Raw genomic sequence first — 24,451 nt, forward strand, 5'->3', positions numbered from 1 at the left:
ACTACCACCGGCTGGCCCCCGCTGCCTTCACAATCCCGCCGACGCCGAGCCTTAATTGTCGCTCCAGACTGGCAATGCTGGCATGACGACGAAAAGCAGGCGGCACTCCCCACATCATCCGTCACTGGGCATGTTCGATTTTCAGTCCTGTGGGATCCCGGACTACTTCCTGACACAAGTCCAGCGTTCGCTTTCTTTCGGGAAGCCCAGAAGCTCCGCCCACCAGTACAGCTCCCAGGAACGTACGTAGCGCTGTTCTAGTAACCATATTGAGTTAGACTCCATGCACTTGCTGAGTACTTTTCGTGTTCCTGCAGACCATATCATGCGCTAAACTGTGACACTAGCTCCGTAACTGGCCTCTAAGCAGCGGTAAGGCGTTTGACTCTTACATCCTATAGCTTTCCTGCCTTCAAAGTCACTGCACACGGATGCGTTCTGAGCCCCGAGCACGGATTGTTTGCTCATGCTCTATACAGCAGTTGTTCTGCGCCTGCTTCGCGATCTTTTCAGCTCCCAGGTATGACAGCATCGTAAAAGAATCGTTGTGTGTGTGCTAGAGCATGCAGCTGACGCTTATCGTAGACGTTTTCGCGTGTTTTCGAGCGCAGTGAGCTGGGCCCTCGGAAGAAGTTCGGCAGCAACGGCGAGCAAACCTTACCAAACGCTTCGCAGCTGTTCAGGCAAGTCGCGCTTCGTTCACAAAAAGCATCGATTGAATCGCGCCTTTGTTATCAGTCTTTAGTGTTACCCGCGTATCAGGAGATGAACGCGCGGGCGATTTCACTGCGAAAGTAGAGCGTCGTGGCGACAGATGGTTGGCATCGTCTGCTAAAAGCAAACGATCCCGGAAGCAGCTTGCAAGGTCATGTGAACATCGCGCTACTTCCTGTGAGAGAGGAAGCCGAGATCTGTCAGCAAGTACACAGAGCTCGGAAATCTAATATTCCCAGTGCGGGACACTTACGGCAACCAAGTCGGCTACAGGTTGTCCCTTTCGTCCTCGGCCAATTGCAAGACACGCCGCATGGACGTTTTCCTCTTATACTGACGTCGTACCAGCGCTACTGGACTCGATCACCAAGACACATACCTGCAAAAAAGGAGGAGGAAAAACGGTATCAGCTCTCGGCTACTACATGTCCGCGTGCAATCGGCGCGCACGTAGATTGTCCGTAAACTTCCTGCAGAGTGGGTGGGCCCCAGTCCGCGCAGCATCGCAGGCGATCAGCACGCCGACCAAGTTGCCGCCGCCACAAGAAACCTTTCAACTATGGACAACACAAGGACTCGCGAATCTTTCAGAGAGCGCCTCCAACTCATCAGCATTTTCGCGCTGATGCACTAGCAGCTCGCGGTTCTGTTCGGCCGCGCGTATAAGTTTCGTGAGGCCCGGACAGACTGGATTTCCCAAAGTTATGCCTGCCCGGACTGCGGAGCCGCGGAAACTGCCGAAAAATTGCTCCTTCATTGCGTCGTTTTTGGCCCCGTCACAAGATGCTCGCGGACCAGAGAGCGCTGAGGACATGATCACGACCATCCATTGACGTCTGACAGGTGGCACCCGCCGCTACAGGGACCACAGGGCACTGGTGAGCGTGAGCCATTTCTCTGGGCAGCTGAGAGTCGAATAGTTGCCGTTACGTGACGTGACTGGTATAAGTCTGGCCAAAAGCCTGCAATGCCCTTTGGGGTCTTTTTTTTTTTTTTTGCATCCTTGATATTAGGTTGAAAGTTGGCGCTTATGTGTCGCCGGACATCTCAGTATCGGACGTGATGTGTCGAAAGCTTTTCCCAATTCAGTTGCGCTGAACTATGGTAAGAAGTAATCCATTCCGACTGCTGCAGATTACTATGGCACGTACAGTCGCGAGCAAAAGTGGTATACAATACTCAGCCAGTGACAGACCCCGGGGAAACTACATCGAAATTCAATCTAGCAACAGCGTAACGGACTGCGACATCGGCACATGCGTGTGTATAAAATGGGGCATCGCTGCTATTGTCTCGATCTTAGATAGCTGTTGCTAGATAAAGTCGGGGGGCAATTTTCTAGAGCTCCGCCGCAAACTGAGTGTTGCATACTACTTTTGCTCACGACTGTACATGCCTGTTCCCTGCGACCGAGCATGATACACGCGTGACAGCGTTCACTCGCGATTAACAATGTTAGCGGAAAAATTCATTCTAATTTACACTGTCCTTCACATTCCAATCAATGTGACCTGAAAGTATAAAGAAAGAGTTTTATAGAAAGGACCGTTCCCTTAGACTTTTGACAGTAGGTGATTACAGTTATACAAAGTAAAAATGTTAAGAGGTCGCTTAAAAGGCGACTTCGGCGATTTTTCGATGCTGATAATTATGAACGAAATTTGCATCAGAAGTTATTTTCAAAGTCAAGACTACATATGCCAAAAAGCACAGTTGAGGACGCCTCATTTCTACCACAAAAAAGATTTTACAGACAAGACCTCGGTACTCGCGCTGCCAAACAAGAATTTTTTAGCTGCCAACACTTAAAGACGTCACAGTCTTGTATAAAGGTGCTTACCAGACGACGGGCACTGCTTGTTCGGTGTGGGTGCGGGTAGGGTGCCTCGATGCCTGTCAACTCCAACGAGGCACCCTAGCTGTGGGGCAGCTTATCCTGAAAAGCACGATTTTAGGCATTCAACTGTATACTCCTGGCACGGGTGCGGCGGCGGTACTCGTAACAGCCTGGCACTCGGCCGACACGATTGCTTGCAAACAGCATCAATTCTAGGTTCGTCTTTGCAGCAATGGGTGGTGTTGTTGGGTGCACGAATTATTAAATAAAAAACAATACAGTAATTTACCACCAATTTCTCAAAGACAAGAAGCTTCACGACATGAATCCTGTGATCCGTTACTTCCTCTGAATCTGAGAACGCACGTGTGCTAAAAACATTTCACGCACGACTGCTACCAACACTCGATATGCTTCTGATGGAGAAGTTTTGCCTTGCGAGTACCTAGCGATGGTTTAAATCTGATGCCTTGTCGACTATCTTGCCGCACATGACACAAGCCAAACTGTTTGCCGAAGCCCGTCGGCACCGGCACGGCCGATTATTTGCGAGCCGCCGTCAAAAAGCAAAAAGAAAAGAGAGAAAAAAAAAAGAAGCAGCACGCTAAAGTAAATTGATCGCGTAGATAAAGGCATGTTAGAAAATAACCCTTGCTTAGAATCGCTGATCTGCAATAAGATTCTGGTGACACACTGCGATACAAGCAAATTTCCTGCTCGCACCCCCAGCTGCCTGTGTTGTTCAGCTCATACTAGCTCGTATAACTCTAGCTCCACTGCTAATGCGTCGTCGAAATTATATCTTTCTTTTACTGTTAGACAATTAGGTTGCAAATAGGGCTGTTCCACGAATCAACCACTTATAGTGCTGAACGATTCTAAAGCGTCATTAGCTGAAGCTTCGAAGCGAAACTGAATATTTATTTATTTATTTATTTATTTATTTATTTATTTATTTATTTATTTATTTATTTATTTATTTATTTATTTGATCATACTGCAGACCCAGTGAAATGTTCTGGCAGGAGGGGCAACAATTCCAAAAGAAAACAGAAAAGCATAAAGTGCAAAAACATGAACATAAAATATACACGAGTACAAGCAAGACAGCAAATCAATGCACGGCCTTTTCTAAGGAATCAAAGTCCTGAAGGGATGATAATGGCAGGTTATTCCATTCGGTTATGGTGCGCGGAAAAAAAGAAAAGTAAAAAAGAAAAAAAAAAGATATGCCTAGCGGCGACAAGGGCGCACGGGCTTTAGGGAGCACGGCCGGTGCGCGCCCTCCCTCGAGACCGGCCGTGGCTCTGCCGCTGGTTGGTTGTGCAACTTTTAATTCCATCGGAAACGGGGAGTCGTGCGCCCGCGGATTAGAGGCTGGCAGGTAGCCCTTGGCTTCTTGCGGCCTCTTCCGCCAGATGGACGGTGCGGTGCTGGATCGCAGAGTCCGCGCTTCGCAGCAGGGTATCCCAGGCTTTTCTACTTTTAATATTTTGCCCTATCCCTGGAGATTGTGGGCACTCCCAAATTATGTGGTCGAGGGTCCCTCTCGCCCCAAAGTGTTTGCAAAGATCATTGTCCCTAAAGTCTGGTAGCGCGTGAAACGCCCAGACCGGGTTCATGAACGTATTAGTTTGTAGCCGCCTCCACGCGACAGCTTCTCTATTATTTAGTCTAACATCTGGCGGGGGTACCAGTCTACGTCCCAATTTATAATGGTCGATGATTTCCCCGTAATTTTGCAGACGCTCGTCGTATGCCCAGTGTTCGGGGGGCTCGACAGCTACCCGGAAGTAGAGAGCTCGGGCTAGCTCGTGAGCCGCCTCGTTACCAGGGACGGCAGCGTGAGCGGGTGTCCAAATTAACTGAATTTTCCTATTTATTGTTCTTTGGGTGAGGATTTTGGCCGCCTCCGGCGATATCCTCCCCTTCCCAAAATTTTGAATGGCAGTTTTGCTGTCGCTAATTATGAACTTGGCTTCTGTTCCTACGTAAGCTAGCGCTATCGCAACTTCCTCCGCAGTCTCTATGTTGCGGCCTCTGATGGCTGCTGCGGATACCGGTGCCCCTCGGCCATCGACTACCGAAGCTACCGCCGCACCTGTTCTGCCACTTGCCGCATCAACATAGACTACTTCCTTTGCTCCCATGTTCTTGAACCGTCGCTCTAGAGCTTCAGCTCGTTTGGCCCTTCTTTCGACATTAAATTCTGGATGCATATTCCTAGGGAAGGGGGGGACTACCAAGGCATTCCTGATTTCACTATTAATTGTGACTTTTTTTTGAACTCCCCTGTCTGGGTTGAGGCCTACTTTTGCAAGGATTACCCTGCCCGTCTCGGTCGTGCTTAGTCTCTCTAATTGGGAGACTCGCACTGCCTCCGCCAATTCTGCCCACCTGTTATGCACCCCGAGTTCGAGCAGTCGTTCGCTCGAGGTACCCATGGGCAGTCCTAGCACCTTCTTAACGCATCTTCGAATCAGGCAGTCTAACTTCTCTTTTTCGCCGGCCTTGATGTCCAGGTAGGGCGTGGCGTAACTGATTCTGCATATTACGTATGCCTGGATTAGTTTTAGTAAATTTCTCTCCTTGAGGCCTCTTCCTTTAGTGGCGACCCTCCTCAAGAGTCCGAGGGTTTGCATCGCGTAACTTTCTAATTTTTTCAGGACCTCTCCGTTGTGACCGTGGGATTGAATGACCATCCCCAAAATCCTGATCTGATCTACTTTTGGCACCGGTTTGCCCTCCACCTGAATATGAAACTCCCCGCTATTCTTGCAGCGGAGGTACTTTGGGTTATAAACGAACAACTCAGATTTATGCGGGGGGCACGAAAGTCCCCTTTTAGCCGCGTAATTGACAATGATGTCGGTGCCTGACTTTTGCCAATCTTATTCCCGATTGAGTTTTTGAATTTCTTGGGTCCAGCAGATGCCGGAGCATGCCCCACGTTTTGGAGAGATTCATGCCTCCCTCCATTTCGTCGCATCTGCTGAGCCAGTTTTGTTCGCACAATTTGATCGCGTAGCTTTCAATTTCCTTGTTATGCCTCGCGATTCGTCTTCTAAGATTCTTGGCTCTGCCGCGCCAGCTCGTTGCACGTCGCTAGACGTCACGTGACGTCACGACGCTCCTCGGCTCCTCATTGGTCAGTAGCAGAACGATCGCACCGGCGCTGCGATTCAATTCCGAGTGGTTGGAACCTCTTATGCGGCAGGACAAAATTCACAGCATGTGAAAGTGGGCCCCCAAGAACATGACGCGCTAGCGTTTCACGCACGCAGACGGTGTTTTATAATTTTCTATTCTTACTTTACTTTTTTATTTTGTTTTTATTCTCCGCTACATGCTACCAGAAAACATTGGTATTCCATTCTGAGCGGTTTGACACGATTAAATTTATTTCCCATTTTTAAATAGGTCTACATGCTGGCCGAATGTAGACTGCAAAAGAACAAGCGCACCGATGCTGGTCTGGATTGATTGATTGATTGCTTCATAGGAAGGGAAAGGCGCAGCATCTGTCACACTTGCTCTGTGGACACCTGAACCGCGCCGAAGGGAAGGGAGGAAGGTGGGAATGAAAGTGGAAAGAGAGAAAGGGGGAAGAAAAAAGAAACCAGCGTGTATCCCGTAGGTGCACAAAATTTCGCACAACTTATAAAAAATTGTGAGCAAAGCGGGCATTAGGTTGGTTTTTTCGGCTAAGAATAAATTGAGCAGATTGTGCAAACGAATTAACGATGATGAAAACAAATTGGCCGCCACAAGAAGCACAAGAAGTAGTTTGTGGACTGTTGCGCTTGTGTTGTCTGCAAGATCCCGACGTCATGCGGCCATTTTTACATCGGTAATACAGGACGCTGTATCAACGACAGACTACGAGAACACGCAACTGATGTAGAAAACAAGTCACCGAGAAACCATCTTGCCATCCATTGCGCATAACATAAAGACTGCGATGCTCATCTCACGGATACCACTATCATCGCCAGATATAAATATGAAACCTCGAAGCTCATTTCTGAGGAGACACCTGCTTCAGCATCCCGTCGATAACTTTATTCCCTAAGGAACAGGAGTATCTAAACTAGTGACGTTGCGCCATTCCAAGTTGTAATGTCATTGTGTGTTTTTCTCATGATGTCTCCTTTATATGCTTCCTCAACTGTAGCAATAAACAGCCTAGCGCTGTTTTACTCTATTCTATAACATGTATCAATATTTTCCCTCTGTTGGTTCTTTTTACTGTTCAGCAGAGTAATACGCACAAGCTGTTTGCAGTACTGCGAAAGGCTGGGGTGACCTAGTTCAATCAGGATCATGGGCGCAACAAATAAGGAATTGTGGTGACAGGCGCCTCTATGCCCCGAATTGGTGGGGGCAACAGTAGGAGCACAATTATCTATTGTAGTGCACCGGGGTGAAAGGCACTTAGAAGCACAATTGCCTATTATAGTGCGCGCGATCCTTAATGGGTCAGTAATCCCCTGCCTTTTGCAGTACTTCAAACATCTTGTGGTCGCTGGGCGCCGCCTTATTGCTCGCTGGACTGTATTTTGCGCTTGTCGCTAGCACGGTGGAAGCCGTAGCGGAACCGGTTTTTCTGCGCAAAATGCAGTCCAGTGAGTACTACGGCGGCGCCAAGGGACCACTTATTGTACAGTCAGCAACATTTTTCTATGCCCATGCAGACGCTCACGTCGTGTCCGCTCCCATGGACCCCAAGTGATGGGACATGCTATGGTTGTGTTCAGTAGAGAGATTCTGGGAATTAAGTCGCCTGACCATTTCCACTGATGCGTCACACATAAGTACTCTGGCTACGCTAAGCCAGCACTGTTCCTAACTATGCCATAAAATAAACCATTGTAAGATGATTTGCAGTACAATAGTTTCACCTCCCTCGCGCCCCACTTCCGCAGAGCAATTCAAGGCCTATAATCGTTTCTCCGGTAGTGGAGTTTGTGAGAGAGGGCCGGTAATAGAATGGAAGAAGGGGGGAAGGAGACGCATGTGAAAGACTGTCTGATGTCTGGTGATTTCAAGAAATCTTCCCGCAAGCGCGACACGTGTCAAAAGTTTTGTGGAAAAGAGCTCACAATAGACCGGTTCCTTCCTTGGAACTTGGTCCTCCTCGTAGGCCTGCATTTTCCCTCTCCTCCTCACCTGACAATGCTACCACCCTGGTCCTCTAGTGGCACCACTATTTTAGCGGAGGGGCACTTGCCTGCTACAGGACGCGTTCTCGTCGCACTTAGGCGGGGACGTTTGCCACGGGGACGGGCTCGACGGGACGGGGCTCGTTTGCTACGAGGTTCTGAATCCTTCCTGACGGCCGCATTCGTCGTACCTGTTACTACACTCGATAAGAAGCAGATTTCACAGACGGTGAGTTTTGCCTCGCACATTTCAGCCTTTGTTATGCGGTAGCATTTGCGTAACTACAGCCCTGTGCACCGGCTGTTTTGCTTACAACTTTGTTGTCCTTACCCGGCTACACTGCAAGCAGTCTTAATCGCAGACGGCTCGGACTAAAATTGAGCGGTTCGTTATGCATCATAAATAATACGTTGTGCACAAAATTGGTAGTGTCCTGCATTTGTCGCTTTGTTCCCCCTGTAACTGTAACGTTTATCCTGCGTCGCTCGACATGACGTCGTAGAGCATGAAAAACTAATGGCATTTCTTTTTTTCTTTTTGCAGGTCTGCAACCATGGCTGCCTACGAGTCACTTGATGAATCCTATGGTTGCGACTCAGACGCGGAATCTTCGGACGAGTGCACAGTCTTGATTCGCCGTTGCCCGTCTCAAGATGACCTCCCATTTGCCAATCAACCCCCGCTGCCGCTGCCAGAGCTTACGAGGGGTGAAGTTCAAGCTGGGACTAGCACAGAAAGTGTTTCGCATGAAGAGTCTTCGTGGGACAAGCTGCCATGCTCTGTCTTCGAAGAATATATCCAAGAGACAAAGCCCACGCATGCCGTAAGGGATTCTCTTCTGTGGCACGGTCCAAGTACCTACATGCTGCACTGTCTGCGATCTGGCCAGGTGAGGAGTTTTTTTTATGCTCTAATTTAGCTTCGTAATCTGTAAGACGCGCATTTTTGTTCATGTCAACCGGAGACGCTGCGCTTAGCGATTTGTAGCGCATCTGTAATTTCACTGGTTTTAAAATATTTGTGTTTCAGCATGTTTAGCGTACTTATTTTCAATGTGTCAGGGAAATTTCTTTACTCATGTTAGTACTCCACAGGCTTTTCTGCTTTTGTGAAAACATCGTAGATTCCGGCATTCTTTGCCGTATTTGTCACCCCCATCACCCTAACGAACGCTGAAGATAACCACATTTTGGCAAAGCTGTGCTTGAGCTTTGCAGCAACCAACCTCAGCTTTTCAGATTGATTTTGGGCAATGCGTAGCTTGCACCTAACACAGATGTAAGGCATCCCGGAATATGCTTCTGTGCTACCGATATGAACCCTCAGCTCCTTCACTCTGCATGACGCGTCGTTTCAGCATGCACGTGCGCAGCATATTTGGTCGCCCAAAGCATAGCGGAAAGCTTCCGACGAAAATGAATGTATCTACACAGAAGACTTAAGGGCGGCTAGTTCGAGCAAATGAAAGCGCGCTGTTGAAGAAGCTTGCTTGCAGAGTGCATGATAGGTGTGAAATTTCAATCCACATGCGAACAGCCACGCGGCGAAGTGTCATGGTGGCCATTCGCCGCCGCTCAAGCCGGGAAAGATTTTCGCCGGCAGCCGGGCGAACGGCCGCTCCTGCACGCGACCACCGTGCGATGGCGACACTTGCTGCACCGCGCCGGCTGCAGCTCCGAGTCGTGCCATAACCTCCTTTATAAGGAGGTATCGGTCGTGCGCTCCGACGATACGAAAACGTTTAGAAAAGTGTGGTAAAATTTTGTTGCTTCTGTAAATAATAAGCCGAATGTCAAAACTGAATCCTGCTTGAGGATTGCTGAGCCGTACCGGATCGCTGGTCTAGCAGCGACAGCTGCGATGCATGTATCTGCTCACAACCAGCTGCCGCCGTTTCGGCGTGGCTGCTCCTGTTCGCTTACACGCCACCTCTACTAAGTGCAGCCAATATTAATCATATTTTGCCTTTATTATTACACAAGTGAGGTCTATGAGTAGGCCATTTACTGTAGCGCGAAGTAATTTCATATCACCGTTTCATGTGCATCGATGCGAAAAATATAGGCCTAGCAACGACTATGAAAAAAAAAGAAAGGAGCGCGCGGCACGGCCAAGCGGCGGCACCGCTTTGTTAAGGTCGCGTCAGTGGCGTCGCGAGGGGGTGCGGTGCGCACCGAGTGCAACACTCAGGGAGGAGGGGGGGGGGGGGGGGGGAGGTGCAGCAGTTAGATGGGGGAAGGGGTGGGGGCGCGAAATAAATTTTGTGTGAAGACACGAAAAGGCGCACATTGGTAGAGACACTAAATGACAAGTGTGATCTCGTAAAACGAATTTTAGTGTTGTGAGGAGCACTTGAAAACACATTCCTTAGTTTAAGCTAGACTCCAAGCCACTTTAACGTTGGACCGGGCCTATGTACTGCGTGTACCCTGGAAAGACCAGCATTAACCCGATACCCATCGGGAACCCCTGCGCGGGAGCGTGCTAGCCGACAGCCGCCGACGGGTCTCATATAACACGCCTCTTTTTGTTTATGTGCACCTCACTCTCCTTTCCCAAGCTAGGACCGCTGGCAGCATCTCTCCAGCAGTCTTGTATTTTGCCTTGTTCATTTATCTCTTGTACCTTTCTCGCTCCTCGGCCCAGTCATACATCCGCATCACACTATCAAAACGCCGACAGGCACGGAATGTCTGTTGCTCAGCGGATGGCAAGTCTGATCACTACGCGCTGACTAGAACAAAAAAAAAAAAAAAAAAAAAAAACAAAGAGAGAGAGAAAGGGTACCTGTTATTTTCACCCGTGGTGTTCAGTACTTGAGGAAGTCAATGCTGCGCAACTGTATTTTCAGACAAAAGGACTATCCCTTCACAAAGTAGTAGCAAAATTGGAGGCCCTAAAGCTTTTTCACGAAAAGGAACGTGGTCGCCTAGTGGAAAATGCTGCTGAGCAGGCGCTCATAAAATGCAATCAACTTGGAATCGCAGTTGAGAGGCGTGTCAGGTAAAGGAAGAGGATGGCAGGGGAACAAGCCAGAGGTTCGGGACTTCCGTTGCAGGAAGAAAATAAGAGGGCTATGCTGGAGTGCATTGATAGATTTTATGCCGAGATCTGCACAATATTCAAAAGCGATGCGAGATGTGGCAACTCTCTTTGGACCTGTTGAAGCAAACCTTCTTTATTCAACTGAAGAAGAGCTCAAAGTTTCTATTCCTCGACTTACCGATGTCTATGATGGACTGTCTGACCACCGCTCTGCTTATCGAAATTCCTAGGATGAGGAGACACCGCATAGCAGCCGAAATTGCCCTCGTAGTCGCCAACAGTCGGGCAGCATTGCAATTCTTGACATGAATTCTTGAGTGAGATTCTGTAGATTCCCTTCCCAACCTGTCATTAGGGCTGTAGCTATTTCTCATGATACGTGCGTCTGTGGTATATAGTGCGCACGCGAGTTTTTCTAAGTTGCAACTAATAAAAAAACTATTTGAGATCTACAATGAGTCAGTTTAGGCTATCAGATCTGGCATTATTATCGATTGAAAGTGAGCTGGCAAAAAGCATCGATTTTGATCAAGTTATCAGCAGCTTCGCAGTCCTGGAATCCATGCAGGAAAGCAAAATTTTGATTTCATTTTCGAGTTTTCTTTACACTTCGTGAATATCTGCTTTTAATATAAATGTTTGTTTTTTTCTGTTACAATTTCCATGAATAAAAATGGTTTTTAAGTGCTCAAACATTTTGCAACAGTAGAACCTCGGTTATACGAATCCCATGGGGTGGCAAAAGAATTTCTATCACCCTAACATTGGTATCACCAAAACGAAAGAGAATAAGTTTACAGAATCATAGAAAGGACAGTTGCGCAGAGCTGTTTAAGTCTGAGAAGGGTTATTACGGTCGCGCGATCACAGCCCGCCACTCGCGGCGCACACAGCGGGACCGTCAAACGCGACGTCGGCGTCGTGCAGAGAAGCGCGCTCTTCTCGAGGCCTGCCGTATGCGTACATACAGCGCGGCTGGCGATTACGTAGTGCTCAGGGTTGCGGTCGCAGTTCGCGCGTTCGAGTTCGTAGTGGCACGGGAGAGTAACCGGAGCATCCGAAATTTCGCACATTGTACACAATAAATTCCGGCCGGAGAATTTCGGGAATTCGTATCATCCAAACATTCGTATCAACCGGATTCGTATCACCAACATTTTACTTATATAGGTCAGTTCTTGATTGTAATTTCGCCTTGCACTGTTTGCGTGAATGTCTGCTTTTAAGCCGTGATAATGTTGTTATAATATACATGAAGAAAACAGGCCTTAAGTGTTAAATTTTTTGTATATCGGTCGGTTCTTGATTGTTTAACGAATGAGTTCGAGGGATACGTGTAAGCCTTTTAAATTTTGTATATGCGGCAGACATAATTATTTGCTCCTTGTAACTTTTGCAAGTGTCGTGTTTTCTGGCATGGTCCTGATTTAAAGGTCCTGATTAACGGTTTGTCTGTTGCATGACTTTAGTTATTTTCTGTGTGTTCTAGATGTCTGAGTTACAGATTTGCCTCTCTAGTTCTCACTTGGCATTCCTATGCATATTCCTGCGCGCGTGATAACGTGCATAGTCCGACATTGTTTGTGTTCACCATTACTTTCCTCTGAGCTATTATTACCGGCTTAAGTGCGGTTGTTTATTGCACGTTGGAAACTTATTCTTGCGCCGAATTGCTACAACCAGTGTAATAAGCACTAAACCAAGGAGGACACAGAAAGCCGCTTCTATACAGTTTATCACGATTTATTCGCTGATTCTTTTTGATAGTCTTTAAATATGTATGCAAAGTTGCATTGCTACTCCGTTATAGTCATTGTAGCATTTACCATTTCATTCTTGTTATATTTGTGCTCATACGGCTACAGCGATTCACACGCTTAATGTTTACACATTGCGTAATCCAGAGGCCTGTTCTTGTGGTCTGGTACTGGGCAATCACCTGTCTTAAGCCTCTTGCTCTGTGAATTTTCTCACAACTTTCACGTGCTGATGTTTCTGCCTTTTTCGGATATATGTGCTTTTGATGTGATGTCTTACAGAATTATCAGTCGCGGAGCACGATCACTGCGTATAAGTATTAAAAAGAAAAAAAAAATGCCACTCGCACTGCGTGATTGGGTGCAAAGCGAACTTCAATGCCAACCATGAGCACAGAGGAAGTAGAAAGGAAGTTTCGATTCGGTGCCTACATCGCGGGAAAAAAAAAAGGGGGGGGGGGGGGGGGGGCACGCCGCGCCTCCGCAGCGGGTGCGGGGGACCCTATAGCGACGCCACTCGGTCGCGTTCAAGATGCTGTAAGCGTTACGATTCTCAAAGCTTTTATGATGCAGCTGGAGCGGAACCCTTATAGACGTTCCGCTCAACAACACTCACTCAAACCTTGCTGCAAAGAGAGGCGCCGGCAGTACGCTGTTGCTGCAGCGTCGGACGTACTCGAAGACTGTATACAAGCGCTGTCGGACGCCATTTTAGACGGTGCCTATTTTATGTGTTGCTCTTGAAACGTCATTTAGTGTGAAAAGTGCGTTGTTGAAGTGGACCAGCTCGTGCGTTTTCTCACTGGCCGCCGACGTCGTCAGCCGCCAGTTGTTCGCTCCATGTGGGTGGCCCATAACAATTTTCAGATTCCTGATTCCCATTTTTTACCTATTTTCAGAGTGATTATTCAGAGTGATTTCAGAGAATAGATGCCTTGTTGAGCAACCTGATTGTTTTCGTAAAAATAGAAGTCACTGTACGCTGAAAGGTACATCGCGACTGTGCCTTGCTGTACACAGCGCCTTCAGTAAAACGCGTAGGTTAATTCGTACGCCGCCAGTATACAGTGCGAAACGGCGAAACCCGGAACAAGGCCGCAGCGCCTCACTGGAGAGATTAAAGTTGCTGTGAACTATTTTTTATAATCCGCAAAGCGAAATGCGAACTTATATGGACAGTGCTACAACAACGCCTCGAAATAATGCAACCCATCAAGGAGTTAGTAGTTACTAAGCAAAAATAAAGTTTCTCAATGACCTCTTCTAACTGGAATATTCGTCATCTTGGGGTTACTGAGAAGCTCTTCGCCCACTCACTCCTTAAAAAGGTAAATACGTTGATAAGGCGATTTGTTACTTTCACTGGAGGATCCGAGAGCAACTGATTGTAAGACCGTGCATCATCTTGGCAATAAGAAGGATCCTGGCTCTCCTCTCTTGTATCCCGTCTACCGTGAGGGGTCCACGTCCTCACCCTGCCTAACGTTTACCTCGCAACGAACACGTGCTGATGGGATCAGTTGCAATTTATATCCCCTTAAATTTGTAATCCCCTTAAAAAAACGCATGCATAGCAAAGGAGCCGCGGAACACGTCTTTATGGGCCCTTCGAAGCGCACTTAGTCGCCAGTTAGTTCACAGGCATAGACGCCACCGCAACGAGCTCGTTGACGAGAAGCCGCGTGCAAACTATGACATTTTGAATGTGATGTCGTCATATTGCTGACTGGACTGCTTTTTGTACCTGGAGCCACCAATACACTCTGACTTCAGAAGGGGCGAGCAGCAGCTCATAGCCGAGGACAGTAAGGTAAAGGGACCTGGGGCATTCTGCGCCAGAACTGTGTATCCACAGCCAGTGCACTAATGACCCTTCATCACCTTACTATACAGCTTCCCCCTTCACACCTCCACGCTCCTAGCCCAGTCCATTAACAATACACTTCCCATAAGCAGGAAGGACAAAAGCATGTCCCCTTTCCTTTCCTGCGTGGCGTCTGCTAAGTTTCCGGGATCGGCTGCTAGCGCAAGGCGAAAAAAACAGTCCAGCCTGAAATATGGCAACAATCAGGTTACTTTATCTTTATTGCAATGCATGCTGCATGTATACAATGGTTAGATCAAGGCAGGAAGTCATACTACAGGAAGCCTGGCCTTTTGTTTAACTAACAGATGGCACCAGCTTTCATGGGCTCTGTGCATCTCAGTTAAGCCTGTTGTATTATTTTCTTTTTTCGCTTGGAAGGACGCTGAAGCTGACGCCCGTGCCCTGAAAACAGCTTGTCAGCACGAGGAGCCGGTAGAAGTAAACTTTCAGCGCAGGCGTGTGTCACGACGGGTGAAGTCGCCCCTAGAGCCGCCCCGCGCCGAACAGAGAGAAGAGGCCGAGCCCAGTACCACGTCTACGGATCCCACGCGGACAGCGTCGCCACGACGGGTGAAGTCGCCCCTCGAGGCGCCCCGCGCCGAACAGAGAGAAGAGACCGAGCCCAGTACCGCATCTATGGATCCCACGCAAACAGCGTCGCCACGACGGGTGATGTCGCCCTTCGAGGCGCCCCGCGCCGGACACAGAGAAGAGACCGAGCCCAGTACCACGTCTACGGATCATACGCGTACAGCGTCACCACGACGGGTGAATTCGCCCCTCGAGGCACCGCGTACCGAACAAAGAGAAGAGGCCGAGCCCAGTACCGTGCCTTCGGAGCCCACGCGGACAGCGTCGCCAGCAACCACGCCTCCAGTTGCGCCACAGACGACTAAGGTGTGGCCGTACTCGTTGGACACAGGAGTGGGCCTGGTGGACACGCACTGCCATCTCGAGTTCCTCTTCAACAAAGTGGGCCACCGAGGAACCTACACCAGATTCCGGAACGAGCACAGGGATACTTTTCCAGACTGCTACGAAGGCTGCGTGGCCAACTTTTGTGACCCTCAATCATTCAAAAAGGTATTGCTCTCAAACACTATCTCACTGCGCACCAGTTTTTCGGACCTTCCAGGAAACCAGTTTGACTGGGACTGTGAAACGGGCGTGTGTGAGGGGATGGGGAGAGAGAAGGAATCCTCAGCATTTCCCTGTGCTGCGAGAACAGCCCATTCCGGGATATGGCAGCACCCCCCCCCGATCACTTTGAAGAGCAATACGGTGATTTAGAGTATGAGGACCCAACCGGTTAGGGGCATAGGGTAATAATAGCGGGGCGACAAGACGCACGCACAGAGTGCTGGGATGAATAGGCGAGGGTTGCGGTAATTACTGTGGACAAGCGTACTCGCGCCCCGCAATTACCCTATTTTCCTAACATAAAGGGCTCCCCTTCTGTTTCCTCGGGTACTGCAGTAAGGGGTAGGGTACGGGTACCTGCATTTCTTGGGGTAAAGGATTGTTGAAGTGCTGAGAATGGGCAGTTATTATTAGTAGTCGTCAGTGCAAAACAAAAAAAAAGGCGAAGTAAGCAGGTGCCTTCTAAGAAACATGGGAGGAAAAATCGCTGCCGAACATGATCACAGGTTTCAACGGCAGCTTTCGCTCAGCTTGCGATTACCATGAAAATGATCCGCACTTACAAGCAGGCAGCGCGAATGCCACCACTCGAGCAGTTTCTCTTCGCTCTTGTGTTCACAGTGAAGTTTTTGTGCAGCGACGCCTGTGGGAGCCGATCCTGACCGAGGATGGCGTCTGGGGAGCTTTCGGTTGTCACCCGCACATGGCTGGCGAGTACAGTGAGGAGATCGACGAACATCTAATCAAGGCTCTGGAGCACCCGAAAGTCGTCGCCCTGGGCGAAATAGGGCTGGATTACTCACGCAGGTCTGTGCAACACCCAAACTGAGATAGAGGAGAGGTTGGGTTAATATATAATTGTATGCCACTGTTAAGCTGCCCAGTGCAGAAAAATAAATCTGCTGCTCCAAAAAGATTCGTTCTTTTCGCTTTGAAGTCTAATCGCATCTTCACGATTTGAGTAAAATTTCATGCTTCCTGGTGGTTTGCTGTCAGTTACTACCGTAATTGCTGTCAGCCCGCAATATGATCTGGAACTGCTTTTTTTTTCTTTGATATCACTTTGCATTAGTAATTACTAGTGTGCATGCTGGAACGTGATTGGTTTGTGTTACATTAGGATGTGTTCGTCGCTGTTATCGAAGGGTATTACCTCGCTTCTACAGAAACAAGTGCGACCACGACAAGCAGAAGCGCGTGTTCCGCCGGCAGCTGAAGCTGGCCGTGAATGGACGCCTGCCCCTGATTATCCACTCTCGGGACTCCACGCCCGACACCCTCAGTATCCTTAAAGAGGTATGTTGCCCTTTTGCTTGGCACAGTCCACAAACTACACAATTTCTTTCTAGACGAAGACTATTCTGACCCCACGTACACCTTTTGTAAGAGTCAATACGAGTCGGTATGAGTCACATATTCACACGAGCTGGTTTCGGCCAACTTTAGTTCTCGGACTTTCTCGTCGGTTTTTAAAAGATCATTTGAATTTTGTCAAACAGAATCACTAGCTTACACTATATGTGCACAGTATTCGTCAAGATTTACGTGAATTCGCTGCTCATTCTTGCTAACTAGGTGAAACTGCTGGCTCTCCTCCCTTTCCGCAGATGGTGCCGTCAGACTACCTCATCCACCGCCATTGCTTCACCGCCAGCTGGCAGGAGGCGCAGCGTTGGCTGATGGAGTTCCCCAACCTCTGTCTCGGGCTCACTCCCCTTGTAGGCTTCCCCAACGCTGGCGCGCTCGTCGACGTGGCCAGGCATATCCCCTTGGACCGTCTGCTGATAGAGACGGATTCTCCCTATTTCCTCCCCAAATCTGTACGTACGCCTTTTGCGACAGATTCAGCATACGTGCGCGGCTAGATTTCGTTTATTTTTATATCGTCGTCTTTGTAAACGCGTCACCCCGACTCCGATTTGTGCATTATTTCTGCAATAGCAACCAGAGCTCTTAATACATATATACTTACTCCTCACCTCAGATTCCGTGTTTAGATTTCCCATATAACCATGTGCTGATGTTCACAATAGCGCCACCCTCAGTCGCCTGCAAACTTCTTGCGCGTTAGTACAACGGTCCCATGTTGCAAGAGACTCATTGTCACCGTCCTCTCTTCAATTGACCGTCAGTGATAAATCCCGATGGGTCGACAGGGCCTGGTGTCATAGCCAGCTGCCCCTGCGCTGGAATTTCACTGTTACGTATAAATTGTGACTGGTCGACAGGGTCATGACGTAACAGTCACATGACCTCATGCGAAAATTTCATACACTACAGAGCACTCGCGGTAACCGTGTAACCGTGACGTCAGGAGTGGGACGAAAGAGATTAAAACAATTCGTAAATAAAAATAAAGGCCGTGACGTGTCTGAAACCATTTATGTTTATAAAAATTTAGCAGGCAGTATTCGAACCCAAGGTCTTAGGTTTGCGTGCCATATAAGATCTACCAGGTCACACAAAGCACGATACTGCGGCTTAGAAAAAACCAGGTGCATATGTGTATTACGTGCTCTATCGTGCAAATGTGTACCTTAATTAAGGCTGCATACTCATAAGCATTGACGTCATTACAGGAGGCCACAGGTCGCGATAGGGTGATACCATAAGTATGCCATTTTTTTTTTGCTTCATTTGCCTCACTAACCTTTATGTTTAAAAAAAAGTACCATTGCCGTATGTGTTCGGTCGAATTGCTTTTTCATAGATTAAATTTGGTTTCGCTTCTAGAGCTTAGCATCCTACAACGACCCAGCCTACGTGGAACGCCCTAGTAGAGGGCTCAAGAAATTTCTACCATGTGGTACACTACATCGTTTACTACAAGGACGAGTTTCGAAAAGCGTGGCCCAAATCGAACCCATGTTCTTGGGATTACCGGTGGAGCAAACCACTGCTGAAAGAGTCCGACAGGAGGCATTGTGTCGCAAAACAGCTGCAATCAGTTATTACTAGCCAATTATGCATGGTAACTACTTCTTACAGTGTCGTCTTCGCAGTAGCCAAATACATGTGCGGAGTTTCTTCTCTCTAACGTCCGCGGTCTTGTGCTTTCCTTTTTTTATTTCAGGAGTCGGGAAGACTGAAAGCATCTCACCCTGGGATGGCAATCCATGTGGCGACGTGGATCGCATCGCTACGGAATATTGAAGTGGACGACATACTGAGAGCAGTCCGCCAAAACACGCGGCGAATCTACAACGTGTAATATTTTAATACACGTAATCATTGTACAGGGAAAGAAAAAAACTGGCTGTTACCACAAACATGCCCATGTATTATTTTGCTGTTCTTTCTCTTTTGGTGAGTGCTCACAATATAGCGGCTTTTCAATGATGTTTTTAAGCAGATTACTGGTGCTGAGTTTTTTAATCAGCGGAAATTCCTGTGAAAAGTATTCATGCAGGGCTTTCTGCATTATGTTCTCCGCTCACTTAATGAAATAAACTGAAAGCAACTCAAAAGTGTACTTCAAGCCTCAACACCATGATGGCGAGCATACACTTATTTTGCGATTTCCTATCTAATTCATTTTGAGCGCGTGACGATTGTTAAATAATTAGAAAGTAATATCAACAACGTGATATATTCGCGATTGCATTAAAGGACTATAGACACTAGATTTTGGTAGCATTTTTCTTCTTGTTAAAGATGCGCGAGCCATAGATCCGCATGCAGTTTTCGCCCACGACCGCTGAATAATTTATAATTGGATTTTGTTTCCCACCAGTTTCGGTTGCAGCAGCCGAGCGATGGCTGTGACGTCACAATCGAGTCTTGACGCACGACATTAAAAATGGTGATATAATCACAGCTTCTTCAATTGTAGTGGTTCCTGTTCTTGAGACAGGGTGGCTTTATCCTGGTGAATTCAAATCACACAAGAGTGATTACATCGCTGTATTTTCATCCCACACGTGACCTAGACTTGACTTTAACGTCACAGCCATCGATTGGCCGTTGAAACCGAAACAGGTGAAAAATGAAATTCAATTACAAATTATTCGGAAGTCGCGAGCGAACATCATGTGGTGATCCATGTTCAGTAACATCTTAAGCATCATTACAAAGGATAAAACGCGAACACAAAAATTAAGTGTCTATGCTCCTTTACAGGGTTACGCTCTACCCTGTAGTCAAAAATATTTTGCTTCCCCGTGCCGAAACCAAAGCGAAACGTGCCACCGCTTTCCTTTTGGTTACTTCGGTTTAGCAGCGTTTAACATTTGCCTTATTTTCATGGCCTTCTCACATGCCGTGCTCGGTGACTAATCCTTAGCCTTTTTCTTTTCTTTTTTTTTTTTTCATTTTGTTACACAAGCCGCCGCGGAGGCAACAGTGGCTTGCTGCTTTGACGGTTTAAAAAGTCTCGTTGCCACGCGCCAGCAGGGAAGCAACAGACAATCCAGTGGTTGCGCTATTTCCGCACAATTTCACTGACATTGCTTTCTTACTTTTATGCATAGCATTCATGTCCCAAGAATACCGGTTCGCATGAAGTAGCCTTTATGCACGGCTTCAAGGTGATAGTCGCTTTTGTTGGCGCCTACCTCGCGCACTGTTAAAACTTTCGTCATGTCCAAACAAATGCAAGGCCTGAAATATACTTGAATCGATGGCTTGAGAGAAACCGACTCTTGGACACACAAGGCTACATTTAAACTCTCGGTATCATTCACAGGTAGACTCGGTGCCAGAGAAGCAAAGAAGTTAAATGCAATCACATATAATCACGGCATGTCATTTGCTTAGCCCTTCTTTTCTGGAGAGGGGGGAGGCCTCCTCACTTCTGGAGCTTCCAGATATTGGGTGCACTGTTCGTATCATTCGATGTCCACCGAGTACTCCCGGAATGAATCTCAGGGCGGACGCTTGCATGCAGTGCCTGCATGCTCCCTCGCTCACCAATTCTTACTCCAACCTTGAGTAAAGGGGAGGTCTAGCACACTACCCCCCCCCCCCCCCCCCTCCCTCCTCCCGCGATTTACTCCACTATTACGATGGGCGTAAATTCCCCACATTTAGCCGAGTGCATACAAGTGGAGGCAGCAACAATAAATTGTCGGGTTACGATGCCTGGCTTCCAGAATAGATTTTCACAGCAAACAAATGGGCCTCTTTAAGCCTATAAGGAAACGGCAGAATCTTCGTTAAGAACAGAAATACAATATATTTATTGCTCATACGTATCTATATAAGCGAGATGAGCTGAAGCGAAAGCATAGCGTTCCATTTGTGGCCAGTGAACGCTGTGAGAAACGCAGTAACAACGACGAATGCATTCCAACGCGAGTGGTCCTGCGTTCAAACGTGCCGCTGCGCTGAAATGTGTGTGTATATATATATATATATATATATATATATATATATATATATATATATATATATATATATATATATATATATATATATATATATATATATATATATATATATATATACACATTTCAGCGCGCTAAGCATGGGCAACGTACTTTTGGCACTTTAGGCTCGATCTGAAATAACCTTCGGCTCATCCGTGCTATGATGCACGCTTCATATCATAACCTTAGATTGCCTCGTCGATTTGAAATAACATTTGGTTCATCCGCACTAAATGCGCGCTCCATATCAAACCTTAGGGTTGAGGCACCCTAATCTAACCTAGACATCAGGCGCCATCTCTCCCCGGGCTGCTGAAGCTGCCTTTGAGCCAACCGCAGCAATGTGGCTAATGGGCGTTATTATCAAAGCATAAAACAATCTATAGTTCTGGTGCGCGCTTATTATTTTATTTCTTTAAATGTTACTTGCTGCGCGTACCCGTGGGAATCGAAGAGAGGCGCTTTAGGAGCGCACTATACCACAGCTACCGCCAAATCCTCTAAGGACCTGAGAATAATTTGGGACAACATGCAAGTCTCGGAGGCCGCATTTAAACGTTAGTATCGTTTGCTTCCGGTAGATGGCGGTGCGAACCCGACATCTGCCTTTGTATTTGGCCTTCCTTGACTACGGCTGGTCTCGAGGGAGAGCGCGCGTTCTTTACGAACGGAAACGGTAGCGGTTGGCAGAATCTCCACCCAACAGTTCACCATGCACTCACGTCAAGTCGCGCTACACCTGCTTACAACATTCAAAGGCACATCGGACAGCCTGGTAAATTTATTTTTTGACAAAACTTAGTGTACCCAAAGTGTATTCGACCGTGCACGGCCGAACTGATGGAGGAGCGCGCGCGTGAGCGGATTCTTGACTGTATTTTATTCCTCGTACACGATAAATGTTCGATGTTGATTACGTCCTTTGTATAAACCATAAGGGACGAAATGTCTGGACCTGCCAGTTGCAACTGACGCAGACGAAGCTAAAAGCTAGCGCGTGTTTCCCTTGGGCGTGAACGGCTGTAGCGGAGGAGCAGCAATTAAAGAGCAGCAATGGGGCGGTAGCGACCCCACCGAGGCGCGGCGGGCGGTGGAAACAGACCCCAGTGGAGAGGCCGTAAGAGAAGAGAAACGCGCTCTCTCTCGAGACCGGCCGTGCCTTGACATAACGGGGCGTGCGACAATGTAAACAATGTAATGTAAACAGGAAACTCCTGTGGAACATATTAAAAGAAGGTATCGGTTATGAAATAACAGAGTTCGTACAGGAAATATACCGGGATAACAAAGTAGAAATTACATGGGAAGGGATAAGAAGTGCAGAAGCTGTCAAGGTATGCAAAAGATTAAGCCAAGGTTGTCCCCTATCACCGCTGCTGTTCATGCTTTATATGATAAACCTGGAACGGAGGACACAAGAAAGTAACCTAGGTCTTAGCCTGTCATATAGATTAGGTGGAAAGGCGTTAGAGCAGAGCCTTCCCGATTTGATGTATGCAGACGATATTATGCTGCTAGCTGAGAGTCTGGAAGAATTGCAAACTCTTGTTAAGTATTGTGGAGACGAAGGGACGCTCTAAGCTTCAGTTTTAGCGCCGTTAAGTCGGGTCTGGTGATTTTCAATGGCTCAACTGATCAGGGTCTTAAAATACAAGGCCATGAAATACCCAGACTAGTAGAATATAAATATCTTGGGGTATGTGTAAACGAAGGATTGGCATGCACTGGAAAACGTGAGCAATCACTTAAGGCCAAAGGGCAAAGAAATGTCGGGATAATGAAGCATAGGGCATTGTGGGGATACAACAGGTATGAGGTTTTGAGGGGTATTTGAAAAGGAATTATGGTGCCCGGGCTCACTTTCGGAAATGCAGTTTTGTGCCTAAAATCAGAGGTACAGTCGACATTGGAAATAAATCAGAGAGCATTCGGACGATTAGCACTAGGTGCCCACGGCAAAACCACAAATGAGGCGGTACAGGGAGATATGGGCTGGGCATCTTTTGAAGTACGGGATGCTCACAGTAAAATAATATATGAGGAACGCCTGAGGAAATTGGACAGTAACAGATGGGCAGCTAAAGTATTTAAATACATATACCTAAAAAGCGTTGACTCACAATGGAGGAAAAGAACTAGGAAACTAACCAGCAAGTATATATGCTGGTCACAAGGACGAAGAAATAAAGAGCGTTAAAACAGGTGAAAAACGTACAAGGTAAAATTTGGATAAATTCGATGAAAAAAAAAAAAAAAAAAAAAAAAAGCAGAGTGTGGAATTATACCGAAAGTGGAAAAGGCAGATCAGGAAGGAAGCTTTCATTGATAACTCAGGAGGCAGTGCTTTACTTTTTTAAGCTAGATCAGGGTGCCTTAGAACACGCAGCTACAAAAAGAAATTTAACAATGAGGATGACGCATGTGCTGCATGTGGTAACTCCAGTGAAGCAATTGACCATATTATACTCGAATGTAATGGTATCCATCCGGAAGTCGATGCAGGCGCAGTCACTCTTCCTGAAGCTCTGGGGTTTAGAGATACCAGTGGCCGGGTGAATAAACCGGCGGTGGAAGCTAGCAAAAAACTACTGGAAGGTTGGTGGTTTCAAAGCAGAAAAGTGACATAATGTTAGTAATGTAGAAACAAAAATTCAATAAACAGAATGATGGTGTAGTTAACCAATCTAAAACAATATTTAAGATATAGGGAGAAAACTGAGCATGATAGCTACTGCTGCCACCTTGTCTCAAAGGGGATGCTACTATATTTAATGCATCCATCCATCCTGCCCCAAGCACGTGACCATCAGTGATCGGCGCGTGAGAGGCAGCCGCGTGCTGCTGGTCTTCGGTCTTCGTTAAATCCGTCCGGTGAAGACACATTCGCTGCAGTATATTAAGGATGACATCTTGGAACCCGAGATGAATAACAGGCTAAGAGCCATATTAGCTCTCGACCTCACAAAAGCTTTCAATAACGTGAACCACAAAGCTATAATTGGTGCCCTATCCGACCTGCAGGTGGGCGTCAGGATGTAAATTACATCAAAGCCTTAATTACATGTAGTACAGCAAAAATTCAGTTAGAATCCATTCATTCTAACAAATTCCCACTAGGAGACAGGGGTACACCGCAAGGCCCCCATTTCTCTTTATTATCAATTTAATAAAATTGGCACGCAAATTAGAACAAATTCCAGATCTAGAACACGCTTTCTAGGCCGACGATATTACTCTATGGGCAACCAAGAGTCACGCCAGCACAGTTGACGACTCGCTGCAGCAAGGAGCAGATATGGTAGTGGAGGAGACGAACAAAAGTGACTTGGAATGCTCCTCTAAAAAAAAAAAAAAAAAAAAAAAAAAAAAAAAAAAAAAAAAAAAAAAAAAAACTAAACTAAACTTTTATACATTTAAATAAAAAGATATACAAAAACATCAACACAAACATTAATATATAAATCGATGGTTTCACCATCCAGAGAGTAGAAAAGTTACGCATATTGGGTATGTACATTCAATGAAATGGCAAAAAAAAAAAAAACCATTTAATCCAAAAACT

At 47.1% G+C, this 24,451-nt stretch overlaps 1 protein-coding gene across 1 annotated transcript; it reads left to right on the top strand.

Moving 5' to 3' along the window:
- LOC146207938 (uncharacterized) lies at window positions 1–19,086 on the top strand. Its single transcript, XM_084591654.1, has 7 exons — window positions 1–242; window positions 8,258–8,603; window positions 14,762–15,466; window positions 16,161–16,330; window positions 16,690–16,819; window positions 17,131–17,343; window positions 18,597–19,086. Exons 2-7 carry the CDS (start codon window positions 8,268–8,270, stop codon window positions 18,732–18,734), a joined length of 1,692 nt encoding a protein of 563 aa, XP_084447780.1. The 5' UTR covers window positions 1–242; window positions 8,258–8,267; the 3' UTR covers window positions 18,735–19,086.
- Window positions 19,087–24,451: the final 5,365 nt, after the last annotated feature.

The sequence above is a fragment of the Amblyomma maculatum genome, chromosome 1 (genome assembly GCF_055883805.1).
Source record: "Amblyomma maculatum isolate TAMU_Amacu chromosome 1, ASM5588380v1, whole genome shotgun sequence".
NCBI lineage: Eukaryota > Metazoa > Arthropoda > Arachnida > Ixodida > Ixodidae > Amblyomma > Amblyomma maculatum.